The sequence below is a fragment of the Lolium rigidum genome, chromosome 6, assembly GCF_022539505.1.
Source record: "Lolium rigidum isolate FL_2022 chromosome 6, APGP_CSIRO_Lrig_0.1, whole genome shotgun sequence".
In the NCBI taxonomy this organism is placed as follows: domain Eukaryota; kingdom Viridiplantae; phylum Streptophyta; class Magnoliopsida; order Poales; family Poaceae; genus Lolium; species Lolium rigidum.
In genome coordinates this window covers 79,610,848-79,637,455 of record NC_061513.1, presented here as the reverse complement: position 1 = coordinate 79,637,455, position 26,608 = coordinate 79,610,848, and the positions used below count along the sequence as shown (strand labels likewise).

The window sequence follows — 26,608 nt, the reverse complement described above, 5'->3', positions numbered from 1 at the left end:
TTTCTTATGTTGATGCCTTGAAGATACGCATGAGAGCTCACTCCATCTTCTTATTCAAGACATACTTAACACTTCATCTTCTTCATTTTGTTCTTATTGCAAATTTGAAGCCAACATATGGTTCAAGCATTGCCTATGGACAAATCATACAAATGTGATTCAGTGCAAACATTAGTCCGTAGGGATTATTATTAATTACCAAAACCACACATGGGGGCTCCATGCACTTTCACCTTGGTCATGAGGTTATCATCATGCTTCTCCTCAATGATCATGTTGTACATGATGGCACAAGCGACATCACCGTCGGACTCGTCATCCGATGATGTATAGACTTAATGATTGTAGAAGAATTTGATCTAGTTATTGTCCATCTATGTACCACATCATGAAAATGGTCATATAATGGTTATTATATAAATGTATATGCTAGGCAGAGATCGTATCTCAAATTCGGTAGCAAAAATGGATGAACATGTACTGCCGCCGATATTGGCGGGCGCGTCTGAGCTTACGGCTGGCAAAGTTGACATGTCCTGGCCAGATCTCGGATGACAACCGGAAAAGGCAACCATCCCCACAAACGGCGTGTGACGTGGGCATACTCTATTGGGTTCCCGCTGTTACCATACAGGGTGCGGTCTAACTAGAAGTCCACGTAAGGATTGTGAACCCCAAGAAGTATTGGTGGTTACTACGGAGCTGAATCCCAGGAACCTTGCGTGCGGGGCAACATAAAGCCCGAGAGAGGAAAACCCTAACTTGTATTCGACTCGGTCACATTATATCTGAGACCTAGCCTCATATATAAAGGCTGGAAGGGGCCTCCAAGCGTTCTATTTGAAACCCTAGCTATGCTACACCATAAACAAAACTACATCGCCATAGCCATCAAGGCACCCTGTAACTCATGGATCAATCAAGAATAAACAAGCAGCACATAGGGTTTTCCCTTCGGGGGCCTGAAGTTGGGTAAATGGAGTCCCTTGTGTTGCTTGTAAGTCGACGAAACCACCCAACGCGCTTCTTCCCCAAAACCCAAGTTCATAAACCATGATCATTGTCGTGGTATCCCCACGTGAACGTGGCCTGATGTGGCGGTGGAAACTAGGACGAAGACGGCGTAACGTGGTGGCCAAAGCGGCCAAAGCGGGCGGCTCTAACAACGGAGCGACGACGTGGTGGTGTTGCAAGAAAGAGAAAGTAGTAGATTCGGGTGTGGTCCTAAAGTATGCTAATGATTGGAGGACCTGGGAAAGACAACACATAGATGCTTGCATGAGCACTATCCATGCAACCGATTTTCTTTCCAACTCAAATATGTCTTAAACTCGGTTAGCACGAACCGATACGTGGCGCTTGATCCGTTTGGGTTGCACCGTTGGGCTATATCCTTGTTGGCATGAACACATTAAAAATAATCTTCATCCGTTTACGTCAGCTCGCTGGATCCCTCGTGTCTATTTCCTGTCTACCGCGGTTGCTGGCTAGCCGGCTGTCGTTCGGGCGCGTGGTGCTGTAGTTTGTGGCGGGGCGTCCGGCACGCCATACGGTGGTGAGAACCTAATACACGAACATGTAGTAGGAGTAGTTCGGACTTTGGAGTCGCTAGCTCGACAGTGATCAGTACTGATATATTTTCTCCGTAGCTCCCTTTGGCCACATCAATTCGTGTCAAATGTGCTATTTAGTCCACACAACCAATTAATTTGATGCGATACACATATTACGGCCCACTTGCATTACGGAAGAACGACCTGCGCGTGACTGGGCATTCCAGCTGTATAAATACCTATCGGAGTCGTTCTGAATCATATATAGCACCAGTCGCGACATCTCCAAATTAAGGTCAGTACGAAGCTGGTAGCTAGCAGCGCGGCAGGCTTATTAATTCCTTGACCCGGCCTGTAGCTTGATCCGTCAAGTTTGTTATTCCGCCAGACCGCCACATTCCGAACATGGCCCCACCGTCGCACTGCTTCGTCACCGTCGACGTTGCAACCGACAATGGCGCCCTCCCCGCGGCGCCGGTGATGGTGGACGCGCCGCAGCAGAAGCTGCAGTGCCCCAACGTTCTCGACGCTGAGGAGTTCCGGCGCCAGGGCCATCAGGTTATCGACTTCATCGCCGACTACTATGGCCGCATGAGCGACTACCCCGTGCACCCCAGCGTCACGCCCGGCTTCCTGCGCGACGTGCTTCCCACGGACGCGCCGCGCCGTCCAGGGCCCGACGCGTTCGGGTCGGCGCTGCAGGACGTCCGGAACCTGTTGCTGCCGGGAATGACGCACTGGCAGAGCCCTCGCCACTTCGCGCACTTCCCGGCGTCAAGCAGCACCGTCGGCGCCCTCGGGGAGGCGCTCATCGCCGGCATCAATGTCGTCCCCTTTACCTGGGCCGCCTCGCCGGCTGCCACGGAGCTCGAGATGGTAGTCGTGGACTGGCTCGGCAAGGCGCTGCACTTGCCAGAGAGCCTTTTGTTTGCAGGAGGCGGCGGGGGTACGTTTCTGGGCACGACCTGCGAGGCCATACTGTGCGCCCTCGTCTCCGCGAGGGACCAGAAGCTGGCGGAGATCGGAGGGAACAGGATCGGCGACCTCGTCGTCTACTGCTCCGACCAGACCCACTTCTCCTTCCGCAAGGCTGCGCGCATCGCCGGGATCCAGCGCGACCACTGCCGCGAGGTACAGACGTACCATGGAGACATGTTCGCGCTCTCGCCCACGGAGCTGCAAGCCGCCATGCAGGCTGACGTTGACGCCGGCCTGGTCCCGCTGTTCTTATGTGCCACTGTTGGGACCACCCAGACGACCGCCGTTGACCCTGTCGGTGAGCTCTGCGCCGTCGCCGCATCTCACGGCGTCTGGGTACACGTGGACGCCGCCTACGCCGGCTCCGCGCTGGTGTGCCCGGAGTTCCGCCACGTGATCGACGGCCTGGAGTTCGTGGACTCGTTCAGCATGAACCCCCACAAGTGGCTCCTCGCCAACAACGACTGCTGCGCCATGTGGGTGAAGAAGCCGTGCGCGCTGGTGGCGGCGCTGGGCACGGAGCAGGAGTACATCCTCAAGGACGCGGCGGCGGAGGAGCACGGCGTGGTGGACTACAAGGACTGGACCATCACCCTCACTCGCCGCTTCCGGGCGCTCAAGATCTGGCTAGTGCTCCGCTGCTACGGCGTCGACGGCCTGCGCGACCACATCCGCTCGCACCTGCGCATGGCCGAGGCGTTCGAGGGCATGGTGAGAGCCGACGCGAGGTTCGAGGTGGTGACCGAGAGGCACTTCGCGTTGGTGTGCTTCCGCCTCAGGTCTCCGGAGAAGCTCGGCGGCGAGAAGACGGCCAACCAGCTTAACCGGAGACTGCTTGAGGAGGTGAACGCGGCCACCTCGGGCCCCTACATGAGCTCCGCAAACGTCGGCGGCATCTACATGCTCAGGTGCGCCATCGGAAGCACGCTCACGGAGGAGCGGCATGTAAACGACGCGTGGAAGGTCGTCCAGGATCGGGCATCAGCAATCCTTCGTAAAATGGAAATTATCTACAGCGTGCTTGGTTAATTAAGCTGATCAATATGTTTCTCAAAGAGCTATATACACTAGAAGTCCCACAACTTGTTCTCAATGTGCAAACTAATCCTACAACTTGTAAAATGTGAATCCGTAGTACCACAACTTGTATTGAGAGAGCAAACAGGTCCCAAATCAATCAGAAGATGACACATGGCATTGTAACTTTAGCAGAAAAGACCCTGCTCATTTTTATCTGGCTCAGATGACCTTGGCGCTTCCTGGTCAAGTGGGTCCGACCTGTCAGTTGGAGGAAGAAAAATCAAATTTAAATCTGTACGGCAGGGGATTTGAACCCACGACTAAGAGCTGTTGCAAGAGGCCCTTTACCAGTACAAACCCACGAACCTATGTTGTATATATGTTTCTGGCTATCTCTTTATTAAACATTACTGCTTTTAGATACTAACTCTGAACTCACCCAGCCGGGCTTTTTTCACGCCAATGCATGCGAGGATGAAGTATCAGGATGTCCAGGAAATTAGAGTGCGGCACTCTGTCGTTTATGTACGATGGGTTAAGGGCATCTCGTGCATCTTCTCTCCGATCTCGTTGTTGTCGTCGAGCACAACGAAATCCGGTACAGGCCACGGCTAGTTGGCAACCGACGGAACATACGCTGGTGCCGCCGGCGGTGGAGGTGAAGGTGGAGCAGCCCAAGCCGGTGGTGGAGGTGGAGCAGCCCATGCCGGCGGTGGAGCTGGCGGCGCCCACGAATTGTACGCCCGAGGTGGAGCTGGAGTCGGAGGCGACGGTTGCGGGGCTGAGTTCGGAGCGCCGTCGTAGGGCCTCTTCCTCCGTGAGTCCCGGCAGCATGATGCCGATGGCGTACTGGGGCAGCGGCGGCTGCACCGGTCGGTTCACCTCCGGGACGAGGTGCGAGCTTCTCGATCTCGTCATCGGTCATCGTCGCCGGGAAGTTGAACTTCCGGCTCTCTGCCATGGCCGCCTGCCATTCGTCGAAAATGCAGGCGACGAAGTCGTCGCTGTCGTCATTGGCATCTTCGTTGTGGTAGGTCGGCGCGTCACTGTCCTCGGCAGCATCGTCGTCCTGTGGGTGATGAGGCTCGATGACAAGCTGCAGGTGCTGAGGCGCGTACACACACAAACAGGTGTCGCATGGCACCTGCCAGGGTGCACACATTGGCTTGAAAAAAGGTGGCAAAGGAAAGTTCAGAACTAAATAAAATCCGAATTTAATGATTTTTGGCCTGAAAAGTATCAGTAGGCATTTGCTGGTTGTAATGGCTATCAGCCTATCACGTTTTGGTATCGTGTGATCGGGGGTTCGAATCCCCTTTGCACATGTTGTTTTAGATTGTTTCTTATTTTAACTGACAGGTGGGACCTTGCATTGTGAGGCCACGCCAAGGTCAACTGTGCCACAGAAAAATGAGCAGGGGTTATTTTGCGAAAGTTACAATGACACGTGTCAGCTTCCGATTGATTTGGTACCTGTTTGCTCCCTCGGTACAAGTTGTGGTACTATGAATTCACATTTTGCAAGTTGTGGGACTAGTTTGCACATTGAGAACAAGTTGTGGGACTTATAGTGTATATAGCTCTTTCTCAAAGTAGTATACTCTAGTAAGTACTCCTGCATCTGAATTAGGTCGGCCCCAGCAATCTGGTCTCCTTCATCTGCATCTGAATTAGTATGTTCACTAAAGATCAGTACGACTGTACTTGTTTTACTCGCTCCGTTAATCCGGTCACATTTTCGTCCGTTGAGTTCTCAAACTAAGGTATGTATGGGAACATAATCCCGATCGACCATTTCAACAACTATTCTGTGGAGTTTTAGTCATATTTTCGGTGTACGCCGGTTTCCAATTTAACGGACTAGCAATCTTTACTATTAAGTTGAAACTTGCGAATGCTTGGCGTCACATACTCAAGTAATTACAAACAACATGTCACTCCACAGTTATTTTCTTTACTATTAAGGTGAAACTTGCGAATGTCTGGTGTCACATATTCAAGTAATTACAAACAACATGCCACTCCACAGTTATTTTCAAAATATTTGCTCCCATGCCTCCACTTAACCTCCCACATGTCTCTCTCGGAAAGATTTTATTTTGGACAATGGAGCGCCCCAAAGGGGCTCGAACCTTTCACTATAATAACAGTGGAGGAACAAGTTTGGTACAAAGGACGAAATAAGGAAATTACATATGAGTCCCTAGTATTTGTAGAAATGAAATTGCTAAAAGATTTGGGATTACAATGTAGTCCTTCCTCATCACCACTGCGGAGCAAAGAGTTCAGCACGTTGCAGCCGTGGACGAAGACGGGGACTAGGCCACTTTTCTCCGGTCGGGCGAAGCACTCAGCGCCTGAGCTGAAAGAGGGCCTCCCAATGGAGGTTTGAAACTCACCCGAGCACACCGGCATGAAACAAACCATTTTGGCCACAGGTATCAGCGTCTTCTGCCTGGATGCTGAAGAAATACTCAAAAAATCATCGGTTCTTGATCTCCGAGACCACATAGCCAAGAAACAGAGGCGCAACAACACCTTTCCATAGAGATCTACTCACCATCCAACACAGAGCTACTGCCACGAGCTCGGAGAGGCAAGCAGAGAAGATGTCGGTGGAGACGGGCCTGAGGATTGGCTGGAGCAGCTTCACCATCACCCTGATGAAGATGCAAAATCAAAGAACAACTGCACCGTCCACCTTGAACGGCAAAGGGATCCAAAGGGATCCTCAACTCCACCCACTAGTAGGAAAATAGCTATAGGTGGGAGACTATTCTGCGGCGCACCTGTTTCGCATGAGCCACATAAATTATTTCTGTGGCGCACCAGACCTGGTGGGCCACTGAAATGGCATATTTTTGTGGCGCACCACACTCACATGCGCCACAGAAATATGGTGGGCCCCACCTCAGCCAGGCCCAATAATTGGTTTCACTATTTCTCTGATGCACACAACCACATGCGCCACAGAAATAAGACATTCTGTTGTGCACCTTGCTTGGTGCGCCAAAGAAATAGACCCAATTACTGGTCCTCCAACCCCCCGTCCGTATATCTCTCCTCCCTCCCCCTGCCCCCTCCCTCGCCAATCTGCCCGTACGCAGCCGCCCTCCCCTGCCCCCTCCCTCGTCATCTGCCTCCACGCCGGCGCCGGGAACCACGCCACCGCCCTCGACACATTCGACGCGGTGCTCCGGTGGCTGGTCCACGAGATGGTGGCCGTAGACGGCATCATGCCCGGGCGGCACCGCGACGCGGTTCCCAACGCCGCGGCCTCCCAGGGTGGTGGCAGCATGTCGCTCTTGCACTCGCAGTCGCAGATCTCCATGCCTCCCTCGATGAGAACTTCCTCAGCCCTCGTCATCCCTCCCCCGCGCACGGTCATGTCTCGTGTACATCCCTCCTCGATCCTTCCCTCGTTGTTGCCATTCTGCGGTGAAGGATGATGATCTTGATTGATTGATTGATTGATTGGTGGGTTCGGTGTTTTTGTTGGAACTAACAGATGAAAGTATGTATCAAACTCTCGGTGAGTTGGACCGGGGTTCATGGATTCACCTGTCTTCTCTCTTTTTAAGTTGTAGTGGACACTAAAAATTCATCAATTGCATAATATTGGTGGAACTTCAATATGTGTTTGATAAGAATTCATATGGGCATTACGTCCTAACATAGAGTTGATGCAACACATCCCTCTTATACTCCTCAATAAAGGGAAACTCCAATCAATCATGAAGTAAGAATCAATAAAGAATAGCTTAAAGAAATATGACATAATGATCTATTCGCATCTCCTCCTCAATAAAGGGAAACTCTTGGTTTGTTAGTTGTGCTTATTTTCTCCAGCCGCTTAACTTTTCCTCAGTTTTCCCCTACCTCTAGTTTGAAACCCCTCGCAGACGCTCGGACGGGAGGGTTGTCGTCTGGTCAGAGGCCTTGACCGTTACTGTTTATTTGACGGGTGGCGCTGCACAGCGGCAGTTCCTCCCTGACCGTCTCGTGCTGACGGGTAGGGCCAGGAGACACGTCGGAGCATCCATCCATCTATCGCTGACGTGTGGGCTGTTTTATTTCCTGATTGTATACGCGGTGCTGCCAATGACAAATGGGGCCGCTCTATAGGGCAACCGCAACCAATGACCAGTGGGGTCGTGTATTTTTCAGGAAAAGACATATATTGCCGCTCTGTGGGGCTGCCGCAACCAATGACCAGTTGGGTCGTCTATTTATTTAGAGAAAATCATATATTGCCGCTCTGTGGGGCCTCCACAGCCAATGACCGCCGGGGTCGTCTATTTATTTAGAGAAAGGGAAAATCATATAGAGCCGCACTGTGGGGCCGCCTCAGCAAATGACCGTTGGGGCCGCCCTTAGTGAAAAGGAATATATCCCTGCTTTTAGTTAGAGAGAAGCAACAAGTTCGCTAATTAATTTTTCTTAAGCTAGACCAAGCAGGTGACTATTTTTGTAGCTTAATCTAAAGTGAATTGTATGCTAAACATGGCTGGAACCTAGTGTTGTGTATCGCATTAGTCATCGGAGAACCGTTGGCAGCTCGTTCCCCACCCTCGGACGGAGCATCCATCATCGGCGCCTCGTCGCGCCATCGGCTCTGTCCCTTGGCGGCGTCGGACAGACTACAACGCTGCACGTCAACCACAGCTCCAGCACTTGTTTTGTCTGCACGCATTGTACCCACCGCAGGAAAGTCCACCGCAAGCAGATCCGCCGCCCACGACGACAGGGATTTCTTCCGTGCACCAATTGGTAGTAAAGCTTGGTAAGACCTCCGCTTCTGCCTCCCCTCCCCCTAATCGATTCGGTTCCCGTAATTTATTGGAGTTTGTAGGAGCGAAATAGTCCTCAATGTCTGGTCGTAGCGGGTACAACGGCGAGGGTGGGGATTCGATCATGTCGTGGCCACGTTCTACTTCTCCTACCTCGTCGGAAGTGCAGGTATCTAGCTTCTGCTCTCTATACTACCATTGAATTTGAAGTGTCGCCATGGCCTGCTGGAGTGATTTCAGTTGTTCTTTGTTCCATTATTTTTACAGTTTGCCAGGCAAGCCGATGATCCATGGTACATTGCATACCAAGTGTAGTGATGTCTACGGGTGCTTCTATTCTTGTAGACAGTGTTGGGCCTCCAAGAGCAGAGGTTTGTAGAACAGCAGCAAGTTTCCCTTAAGTGGATCACCCAAGGTTTATCGAACTCAGGGAGGAAGAGGTCAAAGATATCCCTCTCAAGCAACCCTGCAATCACGATACAAGAAGTCTCTTGTGTCCCCAACACACCTAATACACTTGTCAGATGTATAGGTGCACTAGTTCGGCGAAGAGATGGTGAAATACAAGTAGTATGGATGTATATGAATGGTAATAACAATCTGAATAAAATATGGCAGCGAGTAAACATGCAACGAACGATAAATAAACGGAGTTTCGATGCTTAGAAACAAGGCCTAGGGATCATACTTTCACTAGTGGACACTCTCAACTTTGATCACATAATAAAACCACTCTACACTCTTTTGTTGGATGATGAACACCACTAATTGCGTAGGGCTACAAGAGCACCTCAATGCCGGAGTTAACAAGCTCCACAACATTCGATGTTCATATTTAAATAACCTTAGAGTGCATGATAGATCATTGCAATTACACCAAGTACTAACATAGCATGCACACTGTCACCATCACACTATGAAGGAGGAATAGATCACATCAATACTATCATAGCAATAATTAACTTCATAATCTACAAGAGATTATAATCATAACCTACGCCAAGTACTACACGATGCACACACTGTCACCATTACACCGTGGAGGAGGAATAGACTACTTTAATAACATCACTAGAGTAACACATAGATGAATAGTGATACAAAACTCATATGAATCTCAATCATGTAAGGCAGCTCATGAGATCATTGTATTGAAGTACATAGGAGAGAGATTAACCACATAGCTACCGGTACAACCCTTAGCCTCGATGGAGAACTACTCCCTCCTCATGGGAGACAACAGCGTTGATGAAATGGCGGTGGTGTCGATGGAGATGCCTTCCGGGGGCACTTCCCCGTCCCGGCAGGGTGCCGGAACAGAGACTCCTGTCCCCCAGATCTTGGCTTCGCGATGGCGGCAGCTCTGGAAGGTTTCTCGTACCGTGGCTTTTCCGTATCGAGGTTTTAGGTCAGGGACCTTTAAATAGGTGAAGAGGCGGAGTCGGGGGCTGACGAGGCGGTGACACAATAGGGGCGCGGCCCAGGCCCTGGCCGCGCCACCACCATGTGTGGGCCCCCTGTGGCCCTCCTCTGGTGGCTCTCGGGTGTTCTGGAAGCTTCGGGGAAAAATAGGATGCTGGACATTGATTTCGTCCGATTCCGAGAATATTTCCTTACTAGGATTTCTGGAACCAAAAACAGAAGAAAACATCAACTGGCCCTTCGGCATCTCGTCAATAGGTTAGTTCCGGAAAACGCATAATAATGACATATAATGTGTATAAAACATGTGAGTATCATCATAAAAGTAGCATGGAACATAAGAAATTATAGATACGTTTGAGACGTATCAAGCATCATCAAGCTTAGTTCCTACTCGCAATCGAGTAGGTAAACGATAACAAAGATAATTTCTGAAGTGACATGCTATCATAATCTTGATCATACTATTGTAAAGCATATGAGATGAATGCAGCGATTCGAAGCAATGATGAAGATATTGAGTAAACTAATGAATCATATAGCAAAGACTTTTCATGAATAATACTTTCAAGACAAGCATCAATAAGACTTGCATAAGAGTTACTCATAAAGCAATAAATTCAAAGTAAAGGCATTGAAGCAACATAAAGGAAGATATAAGTTTCAGCGGTTGCTTTTAACTTCAACATGTATATCTCATGGATAATTGTCAACACAAAGTAATATAACAAGTGCAATAGGTAAACATGTAAGAATCAATGCACATAGTTGATACAAGTGTTTGCTTCTAAGATAGAAGGAATAGGCAAACTGACTCAACAATAAAGTAGAAGATAGGCCCTTCGCAGAGGGAAGCATTGATTACTATTTTTGTGCTAGAGCTTTTCATTTTGAAAACAAGAAACAATTTTGTGAACGGTAGTAATAAAGCATATGTGTTATGTATAAGACATCTTATAAGTTGCAAGCCTCATGCATAGTATACTAATAGTGCTCGCACCTTGTCCTAATTAGCTTGGATTAACACGGATTATCATTGCATAGCATATGTTTCAACCAAGTGTCACAAAGGGGTACCCCTATGCCGCCTGTACAAAGGTCTAAGGAGAAAGCTCGCATTGGATTTCTCGCTTTTGATTATTCTCAACTTAGACATCCATACCGGGACAACATAGACAACAGATAATGGACTCCTCTTTAATGCATAAGCATTCAACAACAATTAAGATTCTCATAAGAGATTGAGGATTAATTGTCCAAACTGAAACTTCCACCATGAATCATGGCTTTCGTTAGCGGCCCAATGTTCTTCTCTAACAATATGCATACTCAAACCATATGATCATGAAAATCGCCCTTACTTCAGACAAGACGAACATGCATAGCAACTCACATGATATTCAACAAAAGGTGTAATAGTTGATGGCGTCCCCAGAAACATGGTTACCGCTCAACAAGCAACTTATTAAGAAATAAGACACATAAGTACATATTCTTCACCACAATAGTTTTTAAGGCTATTTGTCCATGAGCTATATATTGCAAAGACAAAGAATAGAAATTTTAAAGGTAGCACTCAAGTAATGTACTTTGGAATGGCGGAGAAATACCATGTGGTAGGTAGGTATGGTGGACACAAATGGCATGGTTATTGGCTCAAGGATTTGGATGCACGAGAAGAATTCCTCTCAATACAAGGCTAGGCTAGCAAGGTTGTTTGAAGCAAACTCAAGTATAAAAGGTGCAGAAAAGCTCACATATGAACATATTGTAACTATTATAAGACTTTATATTGTCTCCTTGTTGTTCAAACACCTCAACCAGAAAAATATCTAGACTCTAGAGATCAATCATGCAAACCAAATTTTAACAAGCTCTATGTAGTTCTTCATTAATGGGTACAAGGTACATGATGCAAGAGCTTAAACATGATCTATATGAGCACAACAATTGCCAAGTATCAAATTATTCAAGACATTATACCATTTACCACATGCGGCATTTTCCGTTTCCAACCATATAACAATGAACGAAGCAGTTTCAACCTTCGCTATGAACATTAAAAGTAAAGCGAAGAACACATGTGTTCATATGAACCAGCGGAGCGTGTCTCTCTCCCACACAAGCATGAATTTGTTCAGAGAATGAAAATAACAAAGCGAAAATAAAAGCACACAGACGCTCCAAGTAAAGTACATAAGATGTGACCGAATAAAAATATAGTTTCAAGAGAAGAAACCTGATAATTTGTCGATGAAGAAGGGCTTAGATGCTTGAGTCTTCTTGAAATATGCAGGGATGAACCACGGGGGTATCCCCAAGCTTAGACTTTTCACTCTTCTTGATCATATTGTATCATCCTCCTCTCTTGACCCTTGAAAACTTCCTCCACACCAAACTCGAAACAAACTCATTAGAGGGTTAGTGCATAATCAAAAATTCACATGTTCAGAGGTGACACAATCATTCTTAACACTTCTAGACATTGCTCAAAGCTACTGGAAGTTAATGGAACAAAGAAATCCATCCAACACAGCAAAAGAGGCAATGCGAAATAAAAGGCAGAATCTGTCAAAACAGAACAGTCCGTAAAGACGAATTTTATAGAGGCACCAGACTTGCTTAGATGAAAATGCCCAAATTGAATGAAAGTTGCGTACATATCCGAGGATCACGCACGTAAATTGGCAGATTTTTCTGAGTTACCTACAGAGAATCATACCCAAATTCGTGACAGCAAGAAATCTGTTTCTGCGCAGTAATCCAAATCTAGTATCAACCTTATTATCAAAGACTTTACTTGGCACAACAAATGAAATAAAATAAGATAAGGAGAGGTTGCTACGGTAGTAACAACTTCCAAGCCTCAAATATAAAACAAAATTGCTGTAGTAAAATAAACACATGGGTTATCTCCCAAGAAGTGCTTTCTTTATAGCCATTAAGATGGGCTCAACAGTTTTAATGATGCACTCGCAAGAAATAGTAGTTGAAGCAAAAGAGAGCATCAAGAAGCAAATTCAAAACAAATTTAAGCCTAACCCACTTCCTATGGAAATGAATCTTGTAAATAAACAAGTTCATGAAGCATAATGCAACAAGCATAGGAAGATAAAACAAGTGTAACTTCAAAATTTTCAGCATATAGAGAGGTGTTTTAGTTACATGAAAATTTCTACAACCATATTTTCCTCTCTCATAATAACTTTCAGTAGCATCATGAGAAAACTCAACAATATAACTATCACATAAAGCATTCTTATCATGAGTCTCATGCATAAAATTATTACTACTCCCAACATAAGCATAATCAGTTTTATTAGTTGTAGTGGGAGCAAATTCAACAAAGTAACTATCATTATTATTCTCATCATCAAATATAGGAGGCATAGTATAATCATAATTAAATTTACTCTCCATAGTAGGCGGCACCAAAAGACCACTATCATTATAATCATCATAAATGGGAGACAAAGTATCATCAAAGAAAATTTTCTCCTCAATGCTTGGGGGACTAAAAAGATCATGAAAACCAGCTTCCCCAAGCTTAGAACTTTCTATATCATTATCAACAATGGTGTTCAAAGCGTTCATACTAATATTACTACTAGCATGCAAATAAGGTTCCATAGGTTTTTTTAATTTTCACATTAAACCATTCATGTCTTGACTCAGGAAATAGCACAAAAAGCTCACAGACGTTTTCCATTATGCCTTACTAGTGTAAACAAGAAACAAAAAGATGCAATTGCAGGATCTAAAGGAAATAGCTTCGAGCACACACACATCGGCAACAGAAAAGTATTTAGTTACCTGGGACCGGAGTATGAGTGCCTTTTACCTTTCCTCCCCGGCAACGGCGCCAGAAAAGTGCTTGATGTCTATGGGTGCTTCTATTCTTGTAGACAGTGTTGGGCCTCCAAGAGCAGAGGTTTGTAGAACAGCAGCAAGTTTCACTTAAGTGGATCACCCAAGGTTTATCGAACTCAGGGAGGAAGAGGTCAAAGATATCCCTATCAAGCAACCCTGCAATCACGATAAAAGAAGTCTCTTGTGTCCCCAACACACCTAATACACTTGTCAGATGTACAGGTGCACTAGTTCGGCGAAGAGATGGTGAAATACAAGTATTATGGATGTATATGAATGGTAATAACAATCTGAATAAAATATGGCAGCGAGTAAACATGCAACAGAACAGTAAATAAATGGAGTTTCGATGCTTAGAAACAAGGCCTAGGGATCATACTTTCACTAGTGGACACTCTCAACTTTGATCACATAATAAAACCACTCTACACTCTTTTGTTGGATGATGAACACCACTAATTGCGTAGGGCTACAAGAGCACCTCAATGCCGGAGTTAACAAGCTCCACAACATTCGATGTTCATATTTAAATAACCTTAGAGTGCATGATAGATCATTGCAATTACACCAAGTACTAACATAGCATGCAAACTGTCACCATCACACTATGAAGGAGGAATAGATCACATCAATACTATCATAGCAATAATTAACTTCATAATCTACAAGAGATTACAATCATAACCTACGCCAAGTACTACACGATGCACACACTGTCACCATTACACCGTGGAGGAGGAATAGACTACTTTAATAACATCACTAGAGTAACACATAGATGAATAGTGATACAAAACTCATATGAATCTCAATCATGTAAGGCAACTCATGAGATCATTGTATTGAAGTACATAGGAGAGAGATTAACCACATAGCTACCGGTACAGCCCTTAGCCTCGATGGAGAACTACTCCCTACTCATGGGAGACAGCAGCATTGATGAAGATGGCGGTGGTGTCGATGGAGATGTCTTCCGGGGGCACTTCCCCGTCCCTGCAGGGTGCCGGAACAGAGACTCCTGTCCCCCAGATCTTGGCTTCGCGATGGCGGCGGCTCTGGAAGGTTTCTCGTACCGTGGCTTTTCCGTATCGAGGTTTTAGGTCAGGGACCTTTAAATAGGCGAAGAGGCGGAGTCGGAAGGCTGACGAGGCGGTGACACAATAGGGGGGCGCGGCCCAGGCCCTGGCCGCGCCACCACCATGTGGGCCCCCTGTGGCCCTCCTCTGGTGGCTCTCGGGTGTTCTGGAAGCTTCGTGGAAAAATAGGATGCTGGGCATTGATTTCGTCTGATTCCGAGAATATTTCCTTACTAGAATTTCTGGAACCAAAAACAGCAGAAAACAGCAACTGGCCCTTCGGCATCTCGTCAATAGGTTAGTTCCGGAAAACGTATAATATTGACATATAATGTGTATAAAACATGTGAGTATCATCATAAAAGTAGCATGGAACATAAGAAATTATAGATACGTTTGAGACGTATCATGTAGCTAGAGGATGGATTTGGAGGAGAAGGTGGCCAATTTAGGTGATGAATTGGCCCGTAAAAACCTGATGATATTCGAGCTGAAGCGAACTGTGGAGGAAGAAAAGAAGAATTCAAAGCTTATTCGGAAGGAGAAGTTGATACTTGAGACAGATCTTGCCGTATTTGATCAAGTGGTAGAAAATCTAGAACATGAACTTCAAGTGATGGGAGAGGAGAAAAGTTAGATTCATTTGGGTAGTTTTATTAGGTATCATCCCTGTCCTAGCAGTTATGTGGTTTTGGTAGATGATTTAGATAGTATAGAATTGTTATTCAGTAGATGGCTCTAACCACTGTATTTTGGTGTGGCTCTAATCACTGTATTTTGGCGTAAAATTTCCTAGTTGTGATAAGTAATGCACGCGATAATTTTAGCATGAATGAACTTCTTACAAAAGTGAAGGGATCCCAAAAGTGAAAGCATGTACCAGCCTCTCGGATCAAAGACATATCAATCTTCCCAATCAAGTTGGGATAGAATTCAAATCATAAATACGGATGTACGTGGACACATCGAGAAAGTGGGGAAGCTTTTTTTGAGACGGAGGTAGTAGTTCGAACAATTTTATCCCAATTTGAAATTCAAAAATACAAATTTATCATAATTTATCCCAATTTGCGACATCGAACACGAACATGAAGGAGGGCTGGATCTGCAGCTTCGCAACCACTCTTGACACCACCGTCGTCTTGGTGTACTTCATCAGCGACAGATCTGAGGAGGGCTGGATCGGCGGCTTCGCAGCACGGTTGTAGATGATGGCTTCAATCATCTTGGCATCGATTCACACTCTCGGCACCGCCACCGTCAACACTGAAGGCTGGAAATTGATACGTCGCAGCGATGTTGTAGGCGATGGCTTCAATGTTCTTGGCATTGATGACCACTGTCGGCACGACCGCCGTCTTGGTGTTCTTCATCAGCAATGGATCCGAGGAGGGAAACGGAAGTGAGACATCCGCAGGCTCCGACATTGAAGGCTGGATCTGCGCCGTCGCAGCGATGTTGTAGGTGATGGCTTCAATGTTCTTGGCATCGATGACCACTGTCGGCACGGCCTCCATCTTGGGGTTCTTCGTCAGCAACAGATCTGAGAAGAGAAATGAAAGTGAGACAGAGAGAGACATTTCAACTATTTCTGAGGGTTAGATCCTCACTGACACTCTTAGATCCACGCCGCCGCACGGTTAGATCCGCGCCGCCACACACACGATTAGATCCGCGCCGCCACACGCACGGTTATATCCGCGCCACCGCACGCACGGTGCAGGTCCGCACCGCCGCACGCACGGTTCGATCCGCACCGCCGCACGCACGCTGCAGTTCCACGCTGCCGCCAGAGTAAGAGAGGAAATAGGAGAGAGGAAGATGCGACTGGAATATCTGAATGCCAGGGTTGGTAGGTATGTGCTCTGCTCTTCTGTCTGTATGCGTCCATCGAGGTAGAGAGAGATATACAGGCCGTCCGATCATAAATGATCCAACGTGCAAGCGTACGTTGAGCTATCAACAAACCAAGATCCGTGTGACATACATCTCGACCAATCAGAGATCAGCCAGTGAATACAAGTGAGGAAAACTGAGTAGAACTAAGAGAGGGAAAAGTGAGGAAATGTTGATCGGAAGGGCAAAACTGAGTAGGACTGAGTAAAACAAGTGGACCTGGAGGGGGAATACTGAGTAAAACTAAGTAAAACATGGGCACCCAAATAATAAAGGGAGTAAGGGAAATTGAAGCTTTTGGCATAAAAGTTGTTAGATTGTGTTATTTGAACAATATAGTACATTTTGGTCGACGTGATATTGTTTGCAATTCAAAGATACGCAAGTGTGACGAATTTGGACTCACTTGCACAAAGTTTGTAAGCATAGTGGGTATTTGAGAGGTGTGTTGAGTAGAAAGCCCTGCATCTTCATAGCTAGTAGCTCATGGACTAGGAAGTGGTTTTGGGAAAAACTTCATATCTCTATATTTCCTTTTCCGTTATTATTTCTCTAGGTTGTAGGTAACATAACAAGACTCCATGGGAAGGTTCCACCATGTTTTGAATTATTTTGAATTAAACTAAACCCAAAAATATTTTTTTTGAGTTTAGTCACTTAGAAAATGATAAATGTGGCTTAAGCGATGAACTTATTCGAGGTGCATGACCATAGAAAACTTGCAATAACGCATACATTATTGTGATTATTCAACATACAAAGGGATCCCCAATACAAATTGTTCATACAAATTCAAATTAATTGTTCAAAATAAAATCTTTCTCTTGCTCCTGGTGTGACTCGCTGGGTCCACCACCTTACTCCGGGTAACCCTACCAGGGATATTACCGGTGTCTACCTCCCTTTTGCCCTCTTTCTTGTTCTTATTCTTCACTTCGGGTTGTGCCAAGACCGAGACAACCATATCATACAAAGCTTGTGCTCTTTCTTCTAATGCATTTTATTCCCTTGCTTCTACAATCTGCTCTTGATCCATCGGTTTACTCGGCTCTCGATCCACTGCTTCACTCAGCTGTCTATGCATTTCTTCAACGGCCTCTCGATCCATCTGTTCCCTCTGCTCTCGATCCATCGGTTCAAGCCGCTCTCGATTCATCTGTTCAATCTGCTCTCGATCCATCGGTTCAAGCAGCTCTCGATCCATCGGTTCAAGCAGCTCTCGATCCATCAGTTCAAGCAGCTCTTGATTCATTGCTTCAATCTCCTCATGTTGAATTGATGCTTCATTCTCCTCTGCATTTGCTGCTCCCGCCTGATCTTTGATACGTCTCCGACGTATCGATAATTTCTTATGTTCCATGCCACATTATTGATGATATCTACATGTTTTATGCATACTTTATGTCATTATTATGCGTTTTCCGGAACTAACCTATTGACGAGATGCCGAAGTGCCGTTCTCGTTTTCTGGTGTTTTTGGTTTCAGAAATCCTAGTAAGGAAATATTCTCGGAATTGGACGAAATCAACGCCCAGGTTCCTATTTTTGCACGAAGCTTCCAGAAGACCGTAGGGGAGACGAAGTGGGGCCACGGGGCGCCGACACAGTAAGGCGGCGCGGCCAAGGGGGGGCCCGCGCCGCCCTAGTGTGTGGCCCCGCTGTCAGGCCTCCGACTCCGCCCTTCCGCCTACTTAAAGCCTCCGTCGCGAAAACCCTACCACGTTTGGCGAAACCAGAGAAAACCTTCCAGAGCCGCCGCCATCGCGAAGCCAAGATCTGGGGGACAGGAGTCTCTGTTCCGGCACGCCGCCGGGACGGGGAAGTGCCCCCGGAAGGCTCCTCCATCGACACCACCGCCATCTGTTGACCGCCAAAACCCACCGGCGGGCAGCGGCCTTGTCAACACCGTAGAGCCGGGGGAGCCTAGAGCCGCGGCCGGCTGAGACCCCTCCGAGCGACGGCCCGCAATGCTCTTCCGGTCACACGCGGCGTTGCGAAGTGCAAGGGCGTGCCACCTGACCTATACCTGGTCGGGAAGGTGATGAGATTGCCTCGCTTAGTTTCCTGCGGGGCATACATGTAAACGTTAAATACGAGCCTCGATCGGCTCTCGGGTTATCCCGTGAATCGGCTCAAAGAGCCGATCCACCCATGATCCGTACGGGGTGTACGAATACTTGGTGGTCCTGCTTGATCAAGATGAAGCTAATGAGATCTACGACGATTTAGGGTTTTCACCACATAATCGGATCATCCTACTCCGAGGTTGGGCCGGATGGCCACGCACGGTGCTCGTAAGCCGATCCTAAACAAGGCCGGAAAACCAACATGAAGTTGATCCTAGGAACATCCCGTTTAGGACTTGCGAACGCCACCCTACGTGCCACAGGATCCTCCCCCCTTTGTAAGGCCAAACTATTGCGAGATATTAAACTAATCCTTGTAGAACAAGGAGCAATCGTAACGGATCAGATCTACTAAATAATGACCAAGCGGGGTGCCGCCCCCACACCCGAGATAGGCGTGAGGACGGCTAGATATGCAAGGGTTGCACTACGTAAGCATGCTTAAACGAAGAATAATGCTAACCCTAACACATCTAATGATAACTACGTTGCTCGCCATCAAAAGCGCTTCGATACGAGCAACGCATGAACAACGTGGGGCTTGTGCTGCCTAGATCGCAAGATGCGATCTAGGCGACATGTCGCTTACCCGATAGAAACCCTCGAGACGAAGGAGTTGGCGATGCGCCGAGATTGGTTTGTTTTTGGGGTTGAACGTGAGTTGTTGTTTATTCCATAAACCCTAGGTACATATTTATAGTCCAGGGGACTTTCTAATGTGGATGTGCACTAAACCGTGCACGAGATAAACTCTAACTTCTAAATCGATACATAATTTATTCTACTAAGATACACGGGCTAACTAGCCCAACTTCTCCGTGCGAGGCCGCTTCATAGATCTTTCATATGTAATCTTCCAAGCCCATCTTGATCGCGGCCCACCTCCTGATTTAGCCAAAATCTGGTGATAACACATGCCCCCCTGGTTTTGGTAATGGTAATTTCAAAACCACTCTGTTTTTTCCCCAGAGGGGTCGTATCACGGCAGAGCAGAACTGTCGCAGCATGCCTCATCATGACGACTTGCCTTCCCAACTTCTCTGCACGATTTGACAGTTTTGGCACCATGTCCTCGAGAACTGCTCGGAAATTAAAAACCCCCACCTCCTTTTATTTAGCCGCAACGAACAGTTCTCTTCTTTTCCCCTTCCGCGGTGGCACTCCAAAAACCCTCCTCTCGCAACCATGTCCTCTTCCTCTTCCTCTTCCTCTTCGTCGGATCCTTCCCACGTGTCCTCTCCAATCCGAGAGTCGACGCCCTCGTGGGGGACGCAAGCGGCGTACGACATCCTTGCCCCGACAAAGTGGGACAAAGAGGACCATGACTCCTCCGTCCGGTCCGAGGATGACAAATCCCAGACCGACGGGGAGAGCGATCTCCGCTTCCTTGCTGGCGAGGAAGCGGGGGTGGAGAGCGAAGACGACCGCCTCTCTCGGGCGGACTTCACCACCTCCGAGGAGGTGAAGGAAGAGGGAGAGGAGGAAGAGGATGAAGACGGCTCCTCCGATGAGCCGCCGGCCAAACGCCGCCACCTCTGGCCCGGGAACTTCAGCGACGTCGACAGTGACGACGACGCCGACGAAGAGGACGAAGACGACGAGGGTCCTATCGGCGGCCGGCCGGAGCAGCGACGACGAGCCGGCGGGGAGTAGCACCGGCGGTGGCGACGACGGTGACGACGACGACGACGAGGGCAGCAGCGGCCCCTAGATAGGGTCTTAGCATAGGACTAGCGGTAGCGAGACGGGGCAATGTATCCCCCTGGTCTTCTCTTTTGAGGGCAATCAGCTCTTCTCCGTAAGAAATCTGGCTCATCAATGAAGAAATTCCCCAACTCGATTTTGCCGATTCCATTTATGATAATTTAGCCGATTGTCTTCCCTCCCGATTCTGCCGATTGCCACACTAGACCATGCCCAACAAGCCGATGGCATCGCGCCGGCCTCCCACACTAGATTTTGAGATAGATCCATCTAGACCCAAACTCCTTGCCACACAAGTCCAAGCCTTATTCGCGCGAATCCACGAGATCTCATTCAAGATGACATGTTGGACCTAGCGGCAAACCTCCTGAAATAATGTCAGGTCTCCTCTTCCTTATTCTCTCCGAATTCTGCTCGTTCAGCTCCGACAGCTTCCCTCTACAATAAACACCGTCTTTTGAACGAGCCGACACGAAGAGCGGGCCCACCTTGACAGAGTTGGTTAGACCTCGAGGGCGAGCTGCCCCCCGAGCCTTAGCCACGGCGAGGGTAAAGGATGGATCATCACCATTGAGATTTCGGGGCGGGCCCAACCCTGTCCAAGAGAATTACCCCGCGGGGCCACCAGCCGATTACCTCCCTTCCGTTGAGGGTCCATACGGCCGATCCGAGCAAGCTATGATAATTTTGCAACATAGGCACCGTTCTTCGGGTAACTTGCGGTGCAGAGTTCGGCCGATCCCAACGAGATCGGCTCCCGGAGCGAGAGACCTTCAAAGTGAGCTGCCCCCGGGCCTTCAAGGTAAGAATAGCGACGAGCTGATTACGTCAATCATCCTTGGTTTCTAACTCACAACGCCGTATCAACCGATTTAGAACAAATCGGCTCTTTTAGAATGAGGGAATTCCGGGACGAGCCGCCCTCCCCGAGCTTCTTTAGTCCAAACCTTGCGCCTTGCCGATCGGATCAGCTCATCATCTTCGGCGAGCTGAAGCACCTTCCGGTGAGAACGTTTTCGTGTTTCGACGCTCTCCGGACTCTTGGAGGGAACTACCCCCTCTGCTCTTAAGTCGATGCTCGCTGCATCGGCTATGCCTGAAATTTTTCGATGCTCGCTGCATCGGCTATGCCTGAAATTTTCCGAATTTTTTTTTATTTTTCCGGCCGACTTGTATATCGGCCCCCATGTTCCAATACCCATCAACGAGAAGATGAAATGGTTCCGTTGCACACCCTCGTACTTTATATACCTGGGTGCCCCCCGAGCCGATTCTGTCAAGAGAATTGATGGTATCGGCTCGTTGGATAACATGTTGAACCCGAGGCAGAATGGTGGGTGAGGATATTCCCGGCCGATCATCGGAATCGGCCTCCACGTTGTTTGCTCGGTAAAGGTCTTGTAATGCTCCTTCACGGATCCACGGGGCCGATCACAAGGATCAGCCTCGCCGACTTGCACATTGCTTGGCTTCAACTACATGGTCAGGCCAGTGGATAAAACTAGCTTAACCCTTCCCTTCGTTACATCGATGCGCTCGCAGCCGTCCAATTTGATGCCTGAGAGGGGTTCTTGGCCTGCCGCTTCCCATGCATTCATGCCAGCCGTTGAGACTTCAGCCGAGTCGTCGGCTTGGACGACCTCCACCTCATCACCATCCCCATGTATTATGCATTGGTGCATCGTGGAAGGAATGCAGCAGTTGGCGTGGATCCAATCTCTTCCCAGCAAAACAGCATAGCTGCTCGTGCTATCAACGATAAAGAACGCCGTAGGGATGGTTTTCCTTCCTACGGTCAGATCCACGTTCAGAACTCCCTGTGCTTCAGATGCTTGGCCGTTGAAATCGCTCAACGTTACGTTGGTCTTGATTAGATCCGAACTCGAGCGTCCCGGCCGACGTAGCATAGAGTATGGCATGATGTTAACTGCCGCTCCGGTGTCTACCAGGCATCCTGTTTACTGGGCCTCCCATCAATATACCCTCGTAAGTACGGGGCCTTCGGATGCCCGTAGCTCCTGTCTCGTGGCTTCTCAAAGATAACCGGCCGTGGGCCGCAGATCAAGTTGTGCCACGGAGGTCTCGTCTAACCCCGGGGCATTGAACTCCGAAGGGAGGATGAACACCATATTTGTGCCGGCCGATGTTTCATCATCGGCTTTTCTCTCGTTTGGGGCGCCACTCTTTTCTTTGTGGCTGACCTTCCTCGTCCAGGGTTCGCAGGATTTTGGCGGCCAAATCAGGCCGTGCTTTCCTTAGCGTGCGCAGGTATAATCTTTCAGTTTCTTCCAACTCACGCCGACGCTGGACTTTTTGCTCCTGGGAACGGCTGAGCCCATCAGGGCACCATCTGGGCTGATGATATTTGTATTCTTCGCCACCGTCCTCCAGCTCCTCGAGCCCTTCCATCTGAGGGGACTCAGCACGCTTGTTCCGATGCGGGAAAGGCCCTAGCCGGCTGAACACAGACACGTTAGCGGCACCCTTCTTCCTTTGTTTGCATTCCGGGCAGTCCTCGATTGTTGGCAATCGGCTCATCCCTGAGTCCCGGCAATGTTTGAAGAACGGGCATTCCCGGTGCTTATCCATGTCACTCCGTCCCCTTGGCCTCCCTTCGGCGCGACGACCGTACCCGTTGTTGCTTCTACCATGTTGGCGGTACCTTCCGACCTCGGCATCGGACCGGACATTCCCCTCCTCGTCGGCGCCGTAGCGCCGACGTCGGTCTTGGTGTTGCTCGTATTTGCCGAGAGGGTGCTTAGAGTGTGGGCGTTGATACCGCATGCTTCTTATTCCCTCCCTTGCCGGGTACCGCATGTCCTCACCTCGGGGTTGGCCGCACGGATCGGCCCCTTCTTCATCCTTGCCACGGGAGTGGCTGCTTCTGTTTCCTCTTTGCCGTGGTAGCTTGCAGCTCTTGCCACATTGACACCAAAGGAACACTTTGGCCGATTTATGGGGTGGCTGAGATCCACCGTGTCGACACCGGGCCCCGGGCGTGGGTTCGTACCAAGCCCGATATCATGCGGCCGGGTCTTCTCGGCGGAGCCGATGAGTTCGGCTCCAAGGGTTGCCTTGATCCCGTCATGTTCCCTTCGAGCTCCTTGGGTAGATCCCCATGCTTCGGAGACTTGGTGCGCTCCTTCAACGGGGTGGAGAGATCTCTCTCCTCAAGCGCGCCTTCGGGCGTGGAGCCCCTCCCCCTGACGTCATGGGGGTGGGTTCGGTGGGAGGAGCCGAAGAGTGCGGCTTCGAGGATGGCTTTGATCTCGTCGCATGTGACTGGCGTGCCGTCCGCCATCTCAGATGTAGATGGCGATGTGGTTGATGTAGACGATTGTCCCACCGGGCGTGCCAGAATGTGTTGACTGCCAAAACCCACCGGCGGGCAGCGGCCTTGTCAACACTGTAGAGCCGGGGGAGCCTAGAGCTGCGGCTGGCTGAGACCCCTCCGAGCGACGGCCCGCAATGCTCTTCTGGTCACACGCGGCGTTGCGAAGTGCAAGGGCGTGCCACCTGACCTATACCTGGTCGGGAAGGTGATGAGATTGCCTCGCTTAGTTTCTGCGGGGCATACATGTAAACGTTAAATACGAGCCTCGATCGGCTCTCGGGTTATCCTGTGAATCGGCTCAAAGAGCCGATCCACCCATGATCCGTACGGGGTGTACGAATACTTGGTGGTCCTGCTTGATCAAGATGAAGCTAATGAGATCTACGACGATTTAGGGTTTTCACCACATAATCGGATCATCCTACTCCGAGGTTGGGCCGGATGGCCACGCACGGTGCTCGTAAGCCGATCCTAAACAAGGCCGGAAAACCAACATGAAGTTGATCCTAGGAACATCCCGTTTAGGACTTGCGAACGCCACCCTACGTGCCACAGGATCCTCCCCCCCTTTGTAAGGCCAAACTATTGCAGATATTAAACTAATCCTTGTAGAACAAGGAGCAATCGTAACGGATCAGATCTACTAAATAATGACCAAGCGGGGTGCCGCCCCCACACCTGAGATAGGCGTGAGGACGGCTAGATATGCAAGGGTTGCACTACGTAAGCATGCTTAAACGAAGAATAATGCTAACCCTAACACATCTAATGATAACTACGTTGCTCGCCATCAAAAGCGCTTCGATACGAGCAACGCATGAACAACGTGGGGCTTGTGCTGCCTAGATCGCAAGATGCGATCTAGGCAGCATGTCGCTTACCCGATAGAAACCCTCGAGACGAAGGAGTTGGCGATGCGCCGAGATTGGTTTGTTTTTGGGGTTGAACGTGAGTTGTTGTTTATTCCATAAACCCTAGGTACATATTTATAGTCCAGGGGACTTTCTAATGTGGATGTGCACTAAACCGTGCACGAGATAAACTCTAACTTCTAAATCGATACATAATTTATTCTACTAAGATACACGGGCTAACTAGCCCAACTTCTCCGTGCGAGGCCGCTTCATAGATCTTTCATATGTAATCTTCCAAGCCCATCTTGATCGCGGCCCACCTCCTGATTTAGCCAAAATCTGGTGATAACACCATCTCCATCAACGCTGCTGTCTCCCATGAGGAGGGAGTAGTTCTCCATCGAGGCTCGGGGCTGTACCGGTAGCTATGTGGTTCATCTCTCTCCTATGTACTTCAATACAATAATCTCATGAGCTGCCTTACATGATTGAGATTCATATGATGATGCTTGTAATCTAGATGTCATTGTGCTAGTCAAGTGGATTTTACTTATGTGATCTCCGGAGACTCCTTGTCCCACGTGTGTAAAGGTGACAGTGTGTGCACCGTGTGGGTCTCTTAGGCTATATTTCATGGAATACTTATTCACTGTTATGAATGGCATAGTGAAGTGCTTATTTATATCTCTTTATGATTGCAATGTGTTTTGTATCACAATTTATTTGTGTGCTACTCTAGTGATGTTATTAAAGTAGTTTATTCCTCCTGCACGGTGTAATGGTGACAATGTGTGCATCGTGTAGTACTTGGCGTAGGCTATGATTGTGATCTCTTGTAGATTATGAAGTTAACTATTGCTATGATAGTATTGATGTGATCTATTCCTCCTTTCGTAGTGTGAAGGTGACAGTGTGCATGCTATGTTAGTACTTGGTTTGGTTATGTTGATCTGTTATGCACTCTAAGGTTATTTAAATATGAACATTGGATATTGTGGAGCTTGTTAATTCCGGCATTGAGGGTTCGTGTAATCCTACACAGTTAGTGGTGTTCATCATCCAACAAGAGGGTGTAGAGTCTAGCATCTATCTATTTATTCTGTTATGTGATCAATGTTGAGAATGTCCACTAGTGAAAGTATGATCCCTAGGCCTTGTTCCTAAATACTGCTATCGCTGCTTGTTTACTATTTTACTGCATCTTTACTTCCTGCAATATTACCACCATCAACCACACACCAGTCCTGGACAGCAAAGCACTTTTCTGGTGCCGTTGCTACTGCTCGCATTTATTCATACCACCTGTATTTCACTATCTCTTCGCCGAACTAGTGCACCTATTAGGTGTGTTGGGGACACAAGAGACTTCTTGCTTTGTGGTTGCGGGGTTGCATGAGAGGGATATCTTTGACCTCTTCCTCCCTGAGTTCGATAAACCTTGGGTGATCCACTTAAGGGAAACTTGCTGCTGTTCTACAAACCTCTGCTCTTGGAGGCCCAACAATGTCTACAAGAATAGAACCACCCGTAGACATCAAGCTATTTTCTGGCGCCGTTGCCGGGGAGGAAAGGTAAAAGGCTCTCATACTCCAGTCCCAGGTAAAGTACTTTTCTGGCGCCGTTGTGTGTGTGCTCGAAGCTATTTCCTTTAGATCCTGCAATTGCATCTTTTTGTTTCTTGTTTACACTAGTTTGGCATAATGGACAACAATGAGCTTCTTATTCTATTTCCTGATTTAAGTCATGGATGGTTTGATGCGAAAATTAAAAAACCCATGGAACATATTAGCATGAATACTTTGAATACCATTGTTGCTAATGATATGGAAAATTCTAAGCTTGGGGAAGCTGGTTTTGATGAGCATGATATTTTTAGTCCCCCAAGCATTGAGGAGAAAATTTACTTTGATGATACTTTGCCTCCTATTTATGATGATTATAATGATGGGATTTCTAGTTTCGTGCCCCTGGTTCGTTAGTTGTAC

General features: G+C 48.1%; 1 protein-coding gene across 1 annotated transcript; it reads left to right on the top strand.

Annotated features, from left to right (window-relative positions):
* Positions 1-1,869: 1,869 nt before the first annotated feature.
* LOC124665256 (tyrosine decarboxylase-like) lies at positions 1,870-5,378 on the top strand. The gene is made up of 2 exons (XM_047202677.1): positions 1,870-3,577; positions 5,135-5,378. The coding sequence occupies exon 1, from the start codon at positions 1,959-1,961 to the stop codon at positions 3,558-3,560; it is 1,602 nt and encodes a 533-aa protein (XP_047058633.1). The 5' UTR covers positions 1,870-1,958; the 3' UTR covers positions 3,561-3,577; positions 5,135-5,378.
* Positions 5,379-26,608: the final 21,230 nt, after the last annotated feature.

What these genes read in the sequence shown, in the direction of transcription:
- LOC124665256 (XM_047202677.1), top strand. Translation starts at nt 1,959, where the DNA reads ATGGCCCCACCGTCGCACTGCTTCGTCACCGTCGACGTTGCAACCGAC.